This window comes from Ahaetulla prasina, chromosome 1 (genome assembly GCF_028640845.1).
Source record: "Ahaetulla prasina isolate Xishuangbanna chromosome 1, ASM2864084v1, whole genome shotgun sequence".
NCBI classification, from domain to species: domain Eukaryota; kingdom Metazoa; phylum Chordata; class Lepidosauria; order Squamata; family Colubridae; genus Ahaetulla; species Ahaetulla prasina.
In genome coordinates this window covers 263,967,708-263,983,891 of record NC_080539.1, presented here as the reverse complement: position 1 = coordinate 263,983,891, position 16,184 = coordinate 263,967,708, and the positions used below count along the sequence as shown (strand labels likewise).

Here is a 16,184-nt window from a genome sequence, read left to right as displayed (position 1 = left end):
TGGTAGCATAGCTACTCATTGAAAGTAATGCTCTTCAAGGTAGCACTATCCTCTTCAAAATGATTTCCAGAGGTTACATGGAAATTCATAGTAGATACTACGTCCATATGCTTCTTTTCTGATTTGGTGGACTTCGTGTTAAGGAACAAGCTTATACTCAGTATGAATGAACACACCGTTGTGTTTGTTACTTGAGGATGAAGTGACATATGAAATACACAGGATACTGTGCAACAGCACCATGAAATTATGAATTCCTTTTTTATATTTTCTGCTTTGCCTACCTATTTTTGCCTACCTACAACACATACATTGTAGCTCTTGCCAGTTGTTATATCTTAAACCGGACTGTATTTTACTGTGATGTCATTTTGTGATGTGATGTGTTTTAGAAAACATTACTTTATAAAAGATCTCACTAACCCAGAGTAAATCCACAGATTTCCGCTACAATGCTTTTCACCATTAAAATAACTATATATAAAGAAAAATGATGTTGTTAAAAATGGTTGAGGTTAGTAAAATATGCAACTTTGTAATGTGACACTTAAATCAAAATGTTAAAGTCACTGGTACCATACAAACAACCCAATATATCATGATAAATGTAAAATAATCTTAGAATTTGGCAAAAATACTCTTCCCAGCTTACACTTCCTTTCTTGGTTGGTTACTCCTATCTTGATCTATCTTACATACCTCATTCACATACAGAGAATGGTAATGTAGAAATAACAGATTGGTGGTATTTAAATTCTGAAACCTTGCATACTTAACCTGGATTATTTGGGGATATGTCAAATCTTTCATGTCCAGGATGGTCTAGGACAGGGGTGTCCAAACTTTTTTGAGTGAGGGCCAAATACAGAAAAATAAGCAAAGGCCCGGGCCACGGGGGGGTGGGGGGGGTGGGCGTGGCTTATTTTGGGGTGTGGCTTGGTGGTCATGTGACTGGTGGGCGTGGCTAACTGCTCATGTGACTGAGTGGATGTGGCTATGGGCATAGAAACTACTCAGAGGGCTAAAAAAAGTAATTTTTGACCAGTCCTCACACTTATGACCATCCTCACATTTATGCCCATTGCAGCATTTTTAACAACCATATCACTCATTTCACAACTGCTTCTCTTCACCACGGTTACAAGATAGGGTGCAAAATATAAAGATAGTTGTACGTGTGAGGACCAGTCAAAAGTGTGAGAACCTGTCAGAAATCACTTTTTTCAGCCGTCTGGGTAGTCCCTATGCACAGTTTAGGCTTAAGTATACTATATGTGTGTGAGTTATATATATGTGCATGTGTATCTCTATGTTTGTGTACGTGTGTGTTTGTGTTATGTTGATTTTTAATGTAATATTTGGATTGAAGGCGAACTCGGCCTCAGGATGCTCCGGGGACAGAAACGCCGCAAAAGAGCGACGGCTCAGCTGCCCCCAAGGGGAAGGGAGGACCCCGGAGAAGAGCCTGACACTTCGCCACAGCCACGCACCTGATCGGCCTCCCAAGGAGCTACGGCCGGGGTGCCCGTCAACGAGCTCAGCTCCCACAGCCAGCCCGGCCTCGCATTAGCCGGGGCCCCTTTCCAGCAGCTGGTGGGCAGCGGGGGCGTGCGGGGCGCAGCCGGGGCCTCCAAAAGCAGTAGGGCCGCCCAGGCCTTGAGTCCGCGGCTGGCGTCCTCCAGCCCTTGAAGCAGCAGCGGGGGCGGCGGCCTCCCGTGGCCCTTCGTCTCTAGGCGGAGAGCAGGTGGCAGTCAGTGGCTCCCAGGCGGCGATCAACTCAGCCTCTTCCCCCCCACTCCCCGCCTCCCGCCTGACTCACCAGCCCTGGGCCGCCTCCCACCTGGCCCGGCCTCCGAGCGGGACTTGGCCGGAACCACCAGCAACTCTCCGTCCGCCTCCCGCCGCCTCTTCCTCCCGGGCAGCCGAGGGGCACCGCCTCGCTTCAGTCCGCACTCCGGGGGGACGGGGGATGGGGCGGTGGCGGGAGCAGCGCCTGTGCCTATCCCGCGCGCCGCTTCCCCCCGCCGCCACCCCAGCGGATCCCGCCACTGAAATTCATCCTCAGAGTCGCCCATTTTGGCGGCGCAGCTACGCAGGCGCCACCTTTCCGTTGCTGCGCGAGCTCCCCCTGCTGCTCGGCGGCTGAACTGCCCCAACCCTCTTTGCAACAGCGCAGAATGGTGAAGGCGGCGGGCCATATTCAATTATATGTTCAGAATTTGCTGCGGGCCAATAAAAACTGACCCGCGGGCCGCAGTTGGCCCGCGGGCCGTAGTTTGGACACCCCTGGTCTAGGACTAAGACAAGATGTCAATGGTTGCAATTGAATAATAGCTCAGTATTGCAACTTAACATATTGTGGCAAAAGTGGTCTACATGCATCATGACATTTTCTGCAAGAAAAGGGTATGTTTTCCTTTTTTGATATCAATTTGTTGTACATTAGAACTAAAATCACAATATTTAGCAAAGAACCCAACTAGATAAACCCTACGGTACTGCATAATACAGAGTTTCTGGGAATTGTTAAAGCAGTTGTGCTTTCTGTTTAGCGGCTGAAATAAGTTTCTAGATAATAACATTCTTCCTGCATAAAGCTAATATTTGAGACCATGAATTTATGCTGCAAAGAACCAAAAGATGGGTTCTTTTGGGTGGGTTCAAAAAAGAGATGGGTTCAAAAAAGATGGGTTCAAAAAAGAGTCTCTTAAAACATTTCTATGTAGCATATCCATATGAGATTTTGTTTAATTTCTGCAATGTGATCCTAGTCAAAACACAACAAAAATGATGATAAATATCTGAATGTATAACTTTTAGGAACTTTTTCTTTGCCATTTGATTTTCAGTTCAACAATGTGGCTAGTATATTTCATTAGAGGGTAAAAAGTCCTAATCTTAATTCTTTTATAGTCCATTGAACTATAAAAGGGATCAAAATTATGAATAAACAGCATTTACATTTTGTTTGTGTTTACATAGTCTATGAAATCTTTACATGGTTTCTGTTATAAATTTCTCCCTAGCATTGGTTTGAATGCTTGTTAGAAACAAAAGATTAAGAAAGAAGACAATGACATGCAAAGAGGCTTCTTGTGATTATTTTCTCTTTCTTGCAAAAAAAACAACAACCTAGCTTGATGCTGATAAAAATGACTGAGCCATTACACCAGCTCCTGTGGTTTCTCAATGGCACGTACAATCTTCTTCTTGTTTGCTATTGGGACCACCTACCTCTGTCCATGCTGTGCCATTTCAATTGCTCTGCGGGCAGGAACCGGGGACCCTCCATCTGTCACACTTAGAACCTCCATGGATTTCCTCTCCGGTCTCCGCTTGCCATGTCTGTTCAGCATTGGAGAGTCCACACGTTTTCTGGGAGGGTCTTTATGCAGAGATAATGCAGTAAACTTAGCAAGGTTATGAAATGGCTCAAACGTCTTGGAATGGTAAAGCTCAAGTGTCCCCTCCAGTTATTTTCTAAATTTAATAGAAGGGATGCGGTCCCTGATAGAAACCAAAACCATTTAAACTCTTTCCACATCTCTGAATCTCATACATGGCCCTTTTAACTCTTGACATTCCGTCATATATCTAAAGCACTTTTTAAAAGTAACTTACATCATAGCACACATATACACCTAAAAACAGAGCTTAGATAATGCAAAGAGGATAGGCATTTTACTCAGGGAAATCATACAAGAACTTTTGAGCTGTTTCTCTACAAATTTTATCTTTACATTCTAGTTTTCTTTTCCCCCCCTAATGCTACATTTTATATCTTACACTTATGTTTTCTTTACAAAGTATTATTGTTGCTGATCTTGCATTAAATTTTTTTTAAAAAGAATAAACATTTGATGCTTTATCCTAGAAAACTGCAAATAGTAATAATAAGTAGATATCTGCAGGCTTTGCGGATCTGTGACATTATGATCCCATTACAGGATCTTGGTCAATACTTCATCACAAGATGCAGATATACAAAAAATTGCAGACAATGGAAAACAAGAAGAGAGCCTAAAAAAATGAGAATAATGTGATATAGATTTCTAGTGTTCTGAATCTTGCACCTACTGCAGACAGCTTTTGTTGAATGACCATTTGTTCAGCGACTGTTCAAATCTATGATGGCACTGAATGAGACGGACTTATGATGGGTCCTTCTAATTTTACCTATTACAATGACCCATGGTCATGTGATCACCATTTGCAATCTTCACTGCTGACTTTCAATAAGCAAAGTCAGTGAGGAAGGTGGCAAGAGTTTGCAAATGATGACAATGTGGCTGTGGGATGCTACAAATGCATGAGATCTGCCTAAGGCCATCAACTGGGACTGCCACAACTGCCATCGTTTGAGTGGTCACACAACTTCATGTTTAAGACCGTATTACTTAGCAGCAATGTTGCCAGTCCCAATTACCCTTGTTAAGTAAGTACTACTTATATTCTGATATTTTTTTCTTTATATTTCTGATGGCAACCTGGAAAAGAGAGTACATATATGTGTCTTTGAAGAAAACAGTATCTCCAAACAATTGTTTGTCTGAAGTAATATTTAAATCCAAATAATCTCTCTCACACACCCACTCACTCACACCCACCCACACCCACAGACAGTCTTGCTCTGCATTTCTAAAGACAAATGAGCAAAGAGCTTCATTCATTCAGTTTGCTTCCCTTGAATAATAATGTATATGAATTCTAAAATCAGATGATACATCATCCAGATATATTCAGCTTGAATACAAAACCAATACATTTAAGGAGTATATTTTTGTTTCTTATATAAGGAAATGTAGAATATAGTTTGCATTATGCATGAATAAGGAGCATGATATATCATCGGGATTGAAGAAGCTGGAGAAACTGCTACCTTAAAAAACAGATGTATACCTGTATTGAAGAGAAAATTCAACCAATTGAAATATTAGTTACAAGCTGATCTGCTCCCTTACGGCAAAACACAAAGTTGCATAAAATTATAACTGTATAAAACAATTCAGTTTAAGAAGCCAGGTGGATCGAGACGACTTCCGGTATCCAGCGGCAACGGACGTCTGGAAGGCTTCTCCTGCCTCCAGCGCCCGAATCCGGCCGCCGCCGAGGCCCCCAGGGGCCAGGTGTTCCGAAAAGGACACCTGCCGCACGGACGGCTCGCCAGGGGTCTCCCAGCCGACATACAGGACTGTGGGGACCGATGCTGGCGCGTCCTAGGCTCGGCGGGGTTCGGAGGCCACAGGCCGCGGCCATTATTTTGGTCGTCGCCTGGGCCGCTGTGCCCGGTGACACCGGGGCATTGGATTTATAACTGCAGCAGCCTGGTGGTGAACAGGGAACGGAGAAGAATTGAGGAGGAGAAGGGAAGGGAATATCGGTAAACGTGAGTGGACTGCTCCGGAGTGCGGGGTTTTCTCCCTGCGGTTGGAAGGAGCACGAGTTATTCTGGAGAGAGGAGAACTTAAAATAAGAAGATTACCGGTTTTGTGGAGCTCTGGAGAGAAGAGGTGATGGAGAAATTTAGGAGGGAAGGTTTGAGGCCCCTCCTTCTGGGGAACATTGGTGGCGCCCAGCTTCCGCCTTCACTATGAGAATTTTGATGACATCACTTCCCTTCGGCTTCCTGGTTGACTAACTGTACTCTGGACTCGTTGCTCCTGTGAGTGCCCCCTGGTGGATCCGGAGGAAATTACAAGGATACTGTGCTTGCCTGAGGATTTTGAATTTTTTTTTTTTCCAAATGGTAAAAGGTCAGAGACCAACTGCTGGAGAGATGGAGAGAATTTTGGAAAAGTTATCCAATATGGACAAGAAACTGGATGATTTGCAAAGAGGCCAAACGGAAATAAGAGCAGAAATTGTGACTATCCAAAAGGATTTAAAGGATACTCAACAAGTCTCAGCAGAAAACAAGCAGAAAGTGGAAGGTCTGGAGGGTGAGATGCGGGCAGTGCAGAAAAGAGAGGAGACGACAGGCAATGCTGTGCTTGACCACAGATGGATAAAATGTCTTATTTCCTTAGGTTTCAAAATTTGGAAGAAGTGGACCAAGAAGACTTGAGAGATGTTGTGACTAAATTGTTGGGAGAATTTCTTGGGAGAGGTGTTGATTTCATGAATTGGGATGTGGATCGAGTTTATAGAGTTAATTCGCAATATGCACGCACGCATGCAGTTCCCAGAGAGGTTCATGTCAAATTTGTGAGAAGAGAGACGAGAGATGAAATTCTTAGAAAACATAGGAGTGGGGCACTGATTTACAGGGGCAGGGAGATAGCCATTCTGAGGCAGATTCCCAGACAGGTACGTGAAAAAAGAAAGAAATATTATTTTTTGTCAAGCAAATTGTACCAGAAGGAGTGGGCTTCAGATGGCTGATGCCAGAGGGATTGATGATTTTCCGGGAGGGCATTACGAAAAAATCAGTACAATTATGGAGGCTACGGCCTATGTGGAGGAACACAAAGCCTTCCTGGAATCAGATGACCCAGGAATTGAAGAAGGGGAGGTTATAGATCATGGGGCTGAAGCGGCTGCCGCTGTTGCGGCCCTGGAGTTGGGTCAGGCTGAACCCAGAGTTCTGAGATCCAAAACTAGGAAGTGATAAAGATATTTGGGATTGTGTTGGTTTTCCTTATTCTCTTTTGTACGATATTCTGTTTATTCTTGACTCTTCTTTATTACGTATTTAAAATTTGCAAACTTTGCTACTTCGTGTCACCTGCTTGCCTTATGGCTGTTGTATGTGTTAAAAAATTTGAGTAAAATTCTTATTTTAGATAAGAAAAATGAAAATTTACCATACCTGATATGTATTTGTATAAACCTTTTTTGACTAATAAAAACTTTTTGAACAGAAAAAAAAAAAAAAAAGAAGCCAGGTGGATCAATCAGAAAATATACTTGCATAATTTCCATCAAGTGTTTGTCTGTATGTGTGTACAATCCAAAGCTCTAAGTGCATTTCCATATGAACATGAATTCCCATCTAAATAGGTTTTTAGGGAAATAGGTGGTTAGGGAAATCCCAGGTAAGTAAAAAATGCTTAAGGAGAGTAAGTAATCTACTAAAGTACATTTAGAAGCTCTTCTAAATTATAGCAGCTATAGTTCATACATTGGACTTTCTGAATGAGCAACAAACATTTTCGTTAGCTAGAATTTTACAAATTTGTCATAACAATGAATGACGATATGACTTTGCCCTCAATAAGGGCAGCCAAAAGAGAGGAGCTTAAGAGAAGATACGGTTTTAATATATACCTATTTCATTTCTTGGAGGAAGATCCTCATCTTCGTGACTGGGATATCTCTCTTTCCGATCAAGGAGTAGAAAATAAATCATTTTCTCCTGATTTTCCCTAGAAAAATTATAACATTATATCAACATCATTCTTTAGTAAAACATGGGATTTTCTGCTTAAAATTTACTCCATTCTGGACATCTTAAATATTAAGATAGTATAAAGTACTGTTTTTAGCTCTGTTATATTCAGCCCAAGTTCACTGTTTGTGAGATGGGCGGCTATATAAATTGGTTTATTAAACAAACAAACAAACAAATGAAAGGAAGATCTAATGCAGATGTTATTTACATGCCTTGGCCTTCTTTAATAACATTATTTTTTTTAAAAAAGGGGCTGCTAAAGTAGAATGTTAAGAGCTAATTGAAATAAGTGAAAGGAGCATATTATGTAGTCCTCCCTGGATTCTGTTTCAAAATGTCTATTATGTCTATTATGCATCAAGTGATTTCAGACATCAGTCAATGCATAAAAGATATAAAATATGCTCTACTTCCACATGACTTTCTAAGGTCATCATGAAAAATGACGTTCAGTGTCTGGCAGCTTAGTGAAGTACAGAGGACAGAGAGTAGAAAGGGGCTTTCCATGCACCTTTATTCAAACTGTGGAATTCACTGAACTTGGGGTTCCAACAATATTTATTGCTCTCAGTATTTGATCTGTAATACTGTAATAGTATCTTGGTTTAATCAGGGACTGCTGTGGCTGAATTCCTATTATAGTATATAACTGTAAGATAATATACTGTATAACTCTACTATTACTCTACATATCTGTAATTCAAACATGCGTTCATGAGATGTTGTTTTTTTACACCGAAGACCATTTGTATACACAATTTCATCATCTACTTCTTTAGCTTGAAGCTTGGTGTAAAAATTGTTTCATGATACTGATGTTATATGGTGCCGAGTGTCTAAGCCAGGGTTTCCCAACCTTGGCAACTTTAAGATGTGTGGATTTCATTTCCAAAATTTCCCAGACAGATTGCTGGGGATTCTGGGAATTGAAGTCCACATATCTTAAAGTTGCCAAGGTTGAAAAACACCAGCCTAAACTACAAATGAATGACCTTCCAATCTGAGTTATCTGTCTGCTATTAATTCTTTCTTTTTTTTTCCATAAAAAAGTTTTATTTTTACAATCATATCAAACAGCTCATCCAATGTACAGTTATATACAATTAGTCGGGCTTGCCCAGTCACCACCCCCCTTTTTAACACTCTTCCCTCTTCTACCTTCTTTTACTTTCCAGACCTGCTATTAATTCTTTCTGAATTTCAATCCTCTGAGAAAAACAGGGAATAATAATCCTAACTAGATATCCTGGATTGTTAAATGTTTATAACTAGGTAATGCTAGGGAAATGTTTTATTCATCTGAAAGTGCTCACAAATATAGTTAGAAGGAAAGAATAGTAATCTTTTTCAAATAATTTATTTTTAAAATTGGAAGTCATATTACATTACATTAACTGAAGCAGAAAAGGTTTGAGAGTTGTGTCTATGCATCTGTTTATAATCATTTTGAGGAATTGACTTAAATTCAAAGTAATTTCAGCATTCTTCAAAAACACTCTCAATAAAGATAGAATAAAGTTCCCCAAGCTAGTGCCCAACAGCCATTTCAGATTACAGAACCCAAGGTCCTTAGCCAACATGGACACGTTAGGTAAGGATGATCAGTTATAGTTCAGTATATTAGAAAAAAGTAGAACGGGCAAAACTAGGGAAGTTTGACCTGTAATCTGACAAAAAATACCATTTTCTATCACAAATCAATTAATCCTTATAAAGAAAGGAGAGAGAGAGAGAGAGAAAGAGAGAGATCTACACACTTGAATTTCAAAACATTGTTACACTATGCTATACAGTGTACAGCATATACTATAAAAATCACTACCTTCAAATGTATTGGTTACCAATTCAGGAAGTTTTAAGAGCAGTTTGTTTATACTTTTGGAGGAATGGGTTATTAATAGCAAATGATGTAGGCCATAGGTGTCAAACTCGCCCCATCACATTGACATCTCGTGACACATCACAACATTTTTTCCCTTAGTGGAGCTGGGGTGGCCTGCGTGTGATGCATTCGGCACGTGGGCCACCAGTTTGACACCCCTGATGTAGGCTGTTTATTCCTTGGTCACAGATAACCCATACCACTTTACCACTTTCTGCAGAGTGATAGCTTCTGCTCATTTATCCAAGTTTGTCAGCTTTGAAAGTAGAGCAGCCAGTATAGGAAACAGAATATTTGGTAAATAGATTATTCACTTCATTTTCTTATGTTTTTATATATCCTTTCCCCCTTTAATGATTCTATATGTGAGAGGGTTCTGATGCCACCTGGCTAAAAAATATTGTTTCCTCTCTTTAATATGGAACTATAATTGTTGCCTAATACTCGTGTGACTCTTCTTATACATTCAACCAATGATACATAGACAGAGTACTTACTCTTCTGACAGCAGGTCCTGTAAAAGTTTGTTTCTGTCCCGGAAACAACCTAATGAGTGCATGCTATCTAGAACATCAGGATCGATGTCTTCCAAGGAAGGGAGGGAGCGAATCTGGACCTTTCGAGGAATTGGTTGTTCTGGTTCTGGCTCATTCTTACCCCCTCTTTAGATGAGAGGGGGGGGGAGAGGGGGGAGAGAGAGAAAGAGGGAGAAGGGTGAGAGAGAGAGATATGAGGAAAGAAAAAATAATTATACTATTGTACAAAAGGAAAATATTCTCCCAAAGAGGGAACTCAAGCAGTTTGCCTCTAACTTCAAGAGAGATTTAGATTCAGATTTTAGGATTTTAAATAGTGACTTCTATGTATAATATATCAGAGGAGTTCACAATTAGGAAATTAAATATCCTGGCTATTGCAATTATCAGAAGTGCAGGGTCAAGTGGAGGAGAAGAGGCTATTTGTTCCTTTGGAAGAGACAAGATATCTCCCCCCCCCGCCACCCTTTCAGAGAGATTTTACAAATCCCAGCTGATATTCAGAAGAGATTCTTTGCATTAATTTCCATTACCATCATCTTTTGGTAACGCTGCATGGTCATCTAGCCATTGCAGTGTCAGGGGATGACTATAAAAAGGACAAAAGAAAAAATAGTTTTCATGCTGCTAGCAAGTGAGCAAGAACTATTTCAAAGTTGGAAAGTTTAAATTTTCAAACAGCTCCTGTGATTATTAATTAGAAGCACAGCAACACCCACCATTTTTTTCTCCTCTTTGTGATGATTACCAGGTGATCATGAACAAGGGAGAAAATGTCAAAGGCAAGTACTGACTGCAAATACACATGGAGGCTGATCTGAAATTAAAATTCTCCAGAGAGCCTTCTCTGTGGGGGCACCTACCCTCTGGAATGAGCTTCCCCCAGGACTTCGACAACTTCCTGACTTCCGGACCTTTCGCCGCGAGCTGAAGACATATTTGTTCTTCAGAGCAGGACTGGCTTAATAGGGTTTTTAATTGGATTTTACTGGGGTTTATTTTATATTATGTATTTTATTTTAAATTTAGCACATATCAAATAAGTTTTTTAATAGTGTTTTTATTGTAATATATTGTATTATTTTATCTGGCTGTTCACCACCCTGAGTCCTTCAGGAGAAGGGCGGTATAAAAATTAAAATATTATTATTATTATTATTATTATTATTATTATTATTATTATTATTATTATTATTATTATTATTATTATTATTATTATTATTATTATTATTATTATTATTAAGATATGGTGACCTCCTTTGAATACCTAAGGAAATTTTGATCTATAGATCTCTAATGCATAGTTCTGGTTACTGATTAGATATTACTTTCAAGCCACCATTCAAAATACTGCACATTCTCTTAATAATAAATTTGCTATCATTGATTCTATTTCTTAGAAGCTTAACTCAGATATATTGAATCAGTATTTTAATGTGAACATTACATCAAATAGTTTATTTCATTCTTTAAAATTAAGAACCTTTCCAAGACAACGAACCTGTTTTAGTTAGTTTCTATTGGTTGCCATATCTAATGTCAATAGAACCCTACAAAAAGATTGATCTAAATTGTTTGCAGAAATATATTTCTATTATATGATGGAATAATGGTATATTATTCTTTGAGCAATACTAGTTATAACACAGGCTTTTCAGGAAAATTAAGAGAGAGTTAACATATCTAGAGATATGAACGTATCTAGAGATATCAGATAGGTGATGCTTTTGAACAGCTTTATTCCCTGAATGATGTCAGTACTATTAAAAATAATATAGATAATGAAGCAAAAATACAATTATTAAATGTTAAGGTATAATCATAATCTTCATTTTTACAAAAAAAGAGGAAACTCTAGCTCTTCTGTACTCAAGGCATAATTTCAAGAAATTACTGTATTTAACATCATATTTAAAATATTAATGAAAAGTTACTTACATATACCATATATGCTTCTGAATGTGTTCTAGCTAGAAGTCAACAGAAAAAATGGAATGACTATAACTAAATAACAACAAATGCTAATTAATACTCTATTTAATATTTCTCTTAAGATACAAAACTATCTTTGCACAAAATTACCGGTATATTTACATTCATGTAATAAGAATGTATCAGTGTCATTCAGAGCTGGCTATAATATTTTGCTATTTCCTGAGATTCACTACTGGCGTAGCCAAATTGGGGCAGGCTAAAAGTTAAGGAACCTGATATCTCTGAATATACGCTCAGCAAATAAATCCAAATCTTCCATAAAAACTTTTCTCTTCTTAGAAATCCATAGAAAGAACAGGGGAATTTGTGGGAGACATTGCTATTATGAGGCAGTTGGGAGTTGTAAATATAAAAATCTATTGCAAATTATTCAGGCTGCCAGGGGATATTATCTTCTCCCCACCCCCCCCCACCCCACCCCGATAAAAAAATCCTACAAGATCTGAGAAGTAAAAAAATTGTAGAAATGACCTTCCAAAATACATGGTTTTGTTAAACGACCTTTTCTTCAAATACTTTGGATATTTTTTCTGGCTTTTCAGCACTTGGGGAAGCAAGCTTAATAGGTTTACTTCTCATTTGATATGCATAGAATTATACAGGTAGTCCTTGACTTACAATAGTTCATTTAATGACTGTTCAAAGTTACAGTGACAAAGAAAATAATAACTTATGACCATTTTCCTCACTTAAACTGTTGCAGCATACCTGGGATCATGTGATCACCTTTTGTACCCTTTTGACAAGCAAAGTCAATGGGGAAGTCAGATTTACTTACCAACCTAACAACTGCAGTGATGCATTTAACAACTGTGGCAAGAAAGGTTGTAAAATGAGGCAAAATTCACTTCACAAATGTTTCAGTAAGCAACAGAAATTTTGGACTCAATGGTGGTCATAAATCAAGGACAACCCGCATTGATAATCTCTAATTCCAAGAAAGACTATAGCTACCACAGAACGTAGGCCATACAGTAGACCAGGGTTATAAAACACAAGGCCTGCGGGCTGGATCCAGCCCATGGAGCCATCCTGGAAAATGTAAGCAGCTGTCTGGTGTTACTTTGGCCCGGGCTACCCAATGCGAAAAGGAAACATAGGGCCAGCGTAGCTTTGGCCCAGTCTACCCAATGTGAAGAGGAAACATGGGGCCAGCATGGCTTCGGCCCGGTCTACCCAGTGTGAAGAGGAAGCAGGCCAGAATTTTGTGGAATGGTGTCAAGCTGGCCATGCCCACTCAGTCAGCCACACCCAGCCAGCCATGCCCGCCCAGCCCCCCAAGGTCAACCAGAGCCCTGATGTGGCCCTTAATAAAATTGAGTTTGACAGCCCTGCCATTGACCGCAGAACAAGCCTTAAAATCCAATCTCAGCCAAATAATCTGAGACACTCTGGTTAGTACTGAAAACCACAGACAGGCTTGAAAGAAATCAAAGCAATGAAATCCATCTGTTTATTCAGTGTTGATCACTCACCAAACTGACCAAAATAATATCCCTCCCATAACAGTACCTGAAATTAGGTTGGAATAGATCATCTAAATCAGGGGTGTCAAACTGGTGGTCTGCAGGCTGGATGCGTCAAGCACAAGCCATACCCACCCCAGTTCCATGAATGGGAAAAACGTCACAAAATGTCACGTGACGGCAACGTGATGCCACAACTTTTTTTAAAAATTTGCATTTATATCCCGCCCTTCTCCGAAGACTCAGGGTGGCTTACACTAGTTAGCAATAGTCTTCATTCTATTTGTATATTTATATACAAAGTCAACTTATTGCCCCCAACAATCTGAGTCCTCATTTTACCTACCTTATAAAGGATGGAAGGCTGAGTCAACCTTGGGCCTGGTGGGATAGAACCTGCAGAAATTGCAGGCAGCTGCTGTTAATAAAAGACTGTATTAGCAGTCTGAGCCACAGAGGCCCCTCTTTGACACCCATGATCTACATCATCTGGAGAACATGGGGCTGAGATGCTCCTAAACTTTCCAGGACCTCTCTCAAGAGTAAAGTATTGGAGTTCCCATAAGTACCACTACATTACAAGATGGAAAAAAAAATCTGGCTGCCTTTTGGAAGGCAGTTTAACCCCTATCTTTACTCAACCAATCTTATTTTTTACTGCTTTCACTAGTTAGATAGGGCAGCAAAGTCCAAGCATGCATGAGATGTCCTCCAAAGATGTCCATACCCTACAGTTACAATGGCAAACTTTCCACTATTCTTAAGTATGTTCGTACATAGCACTTGTTCTGATTTATCAAGACAAAATCAACATGGTTGTAATTTTAATAAAGGAAACAGACTCTCTACTGAATAGTCAATGGATCCCATATGACAGTGTGTGTTTATACAATAGTATGAGTCAGTATGAGTTGTGCAGATGGCTCAGTAGTACGTATGACTTAGGGGTAGACAGACAATTGGAACAATGTTTAAATCCTATTAGCGGAGTGTATGAGATCAGAGACCTACTAAATTGGCCTGCAAGAACTATGGCAGCTGTTTTGCTCTCATTATTTTCCACCTCATTTCCAGCTAATGAGAACTGGCAAGTCAAAATAATCTGCATGAAAATGTGAGGGAATAGAACAAAAAAACTGAAGACTGCTTTGAAACTGTGACCCGGAGGCTCAGAAAGGTACAACAAAATCAGTGGTTTAATCTGTACTCTATAATAATCGCTGTGAAAAATCTTGAACTATTCTTTTTTTTTTAATGTTCAATGTATGAAAGAAAAAAAAATCTAAAGGAAAAGCAATTGAGTTCAATGAAGGTGAGAAAGTCTAGAGGCCTCCTTTAAAAATACTTTTAGGATTTTTTGTGATTTTGTGATAAACCTGACTCTGCTTGGCTCAAATGTAAGACATACCTGGTTCACATCCTTAAACTGCACCTATGCCGTGCTGATGCCAGCTTAAATATTTAATGAAAAATTAAAGCTAAATATTTAAGCTGTTTTAAGAAAATTCTGGCCAGGTTAGGCTGCTATAGCACACCTTGCCAGATGTTCAGTCCAGGCTGCTGGTTATTGCAGGCCTCACTGTGCAATTCCCTGCTGTTATACCTTTCCAACTTTCCATGCCAAGAAAACAACTGCTAATTGCTTTTCTTTCTGTGTCCAAGTCTTACTGGACATAAATACTTTTGAAAGTACGTGCATATATATAGATACACCTTATACACGTAACATTAATTAAGTTTAGATATACGTTAAGTTAAAATATTAAAATACAGATATATTCAGACACAACAATCAGCTTCACTTTTTTTTTTTGTATTTTCCCAGTTTTAGATCAATATGGTTTTTTTGCCATTTATGTTACAGTTCTTTCCTACTGGCACAGTAGTTATAACATTTCCCTGCAGTGCAGAACTTTACTGGTTTTAAATCTGCCAAGTTGTACTTTTTAAATGACTATTTTTCTTTCTCTGAGCTACTCATTTTACGGGTTTTTTTCAAATGTCAACCAATGTACTGTTTCACCATTTTTCCAGGTATTTGAGATGGAAGGGTTTCTTACCTGCTCCCAAATAGCCCAAATGACCTTTTATGGTTGGAGAAATGATACAATGGTACACTTTTGAAATAATAATTATTATTATAACAGCAATCATGTTTTGAAAGCCAAATGACAAAGTAAGGTAATTCAGAGAAAGAAAAATTATATATTCAAAACATATGTATGCATACATACATACATACATACATACATACATACATACATACATAGATACATACATACACAAGCAAGCATATACATGTATCTATACTTCTGAAGTTCTGAATTGGGGATGTTTTGCACAGAAAGCTTCATGATCACTATGATAGTACAAAAGACTTGTAACAGAAGCTACAGTAGATCTTACTGAGGAAAGGACGGGAAATTCTGGTGAAGGAGATTGATAATAGTCAAAATCTATGGGTTTGCTTAGAAGACAAGAAGCACAACAAAGTAGGCAGCAAAGTTTGAACCAGCACAAACTGGAAACTGGAAAATAATTAATAAATGTTTTGTAGGCTCTGCAAAAAAATCCTCTGTTAATGTTCTAAGGATACATTATGTTTTTTTCCTTTTTTGAAAACTTGTAAGGACATCCATAAAAGGTACTTATTTCAATTCTTTTACTATTTAAATTAAATATTTATATCACAAGAATTTTTTTAAAAAAATATCCTTAAAATATATTCCTGGCATCTTTATTTCATTGTGAAACCATTTTCTGATTTTATGATCAGGAATTTGAAATATATTATGTAAAACCAGCCTTTATTTGGATTCCTGTTATGTCTGAAATACAACTTTATTATGACATCACACATTCCAGTTTGTTGCTGCCAAGATATTTACAGCTTCTTCCTCTTCTTGTTTTAAAAG

At 38.9% G+C, this 16,184-nt stretch overlaps 1 protein-coding gene across 1 annotated transcript in view; it reads right to left on the bottom strand.

The window, feature by feature from the left end:
- Nucleotides 1-16,184, bottom strand: part of BRSK2 (BR serine/threonine kinase 2) — a 495,391-nt gene that overhangs the window by 75,245 nt on the left and 403,962 nt on the right. The window contains exons 9-12 of the mRNA XM_058157640.1: nucleotides 11,747-11,778; nucleotides 9,770-9,934; nucleotides 7,267-7,364; nucleotides 3,235-3,385 (exon numbers count right to left, since the gene is read on the bottom strand). Of these exons, the coding sequence (XP_058013623.1) occupies nucleotides 3,235-3,385; nucleotides 7,267-7,364; nucleotides 9,770-9,934; nucleotides 11,747-11,778 (446 nt within the window). The remainder of the gene's footprint in view (nucleotides 1-3,234; nucleotides 3,386-7,266; nucleotides 7,365-9,769; nucleotides 9,935-11,746; nucleotides 11,779-16,184) is intronic.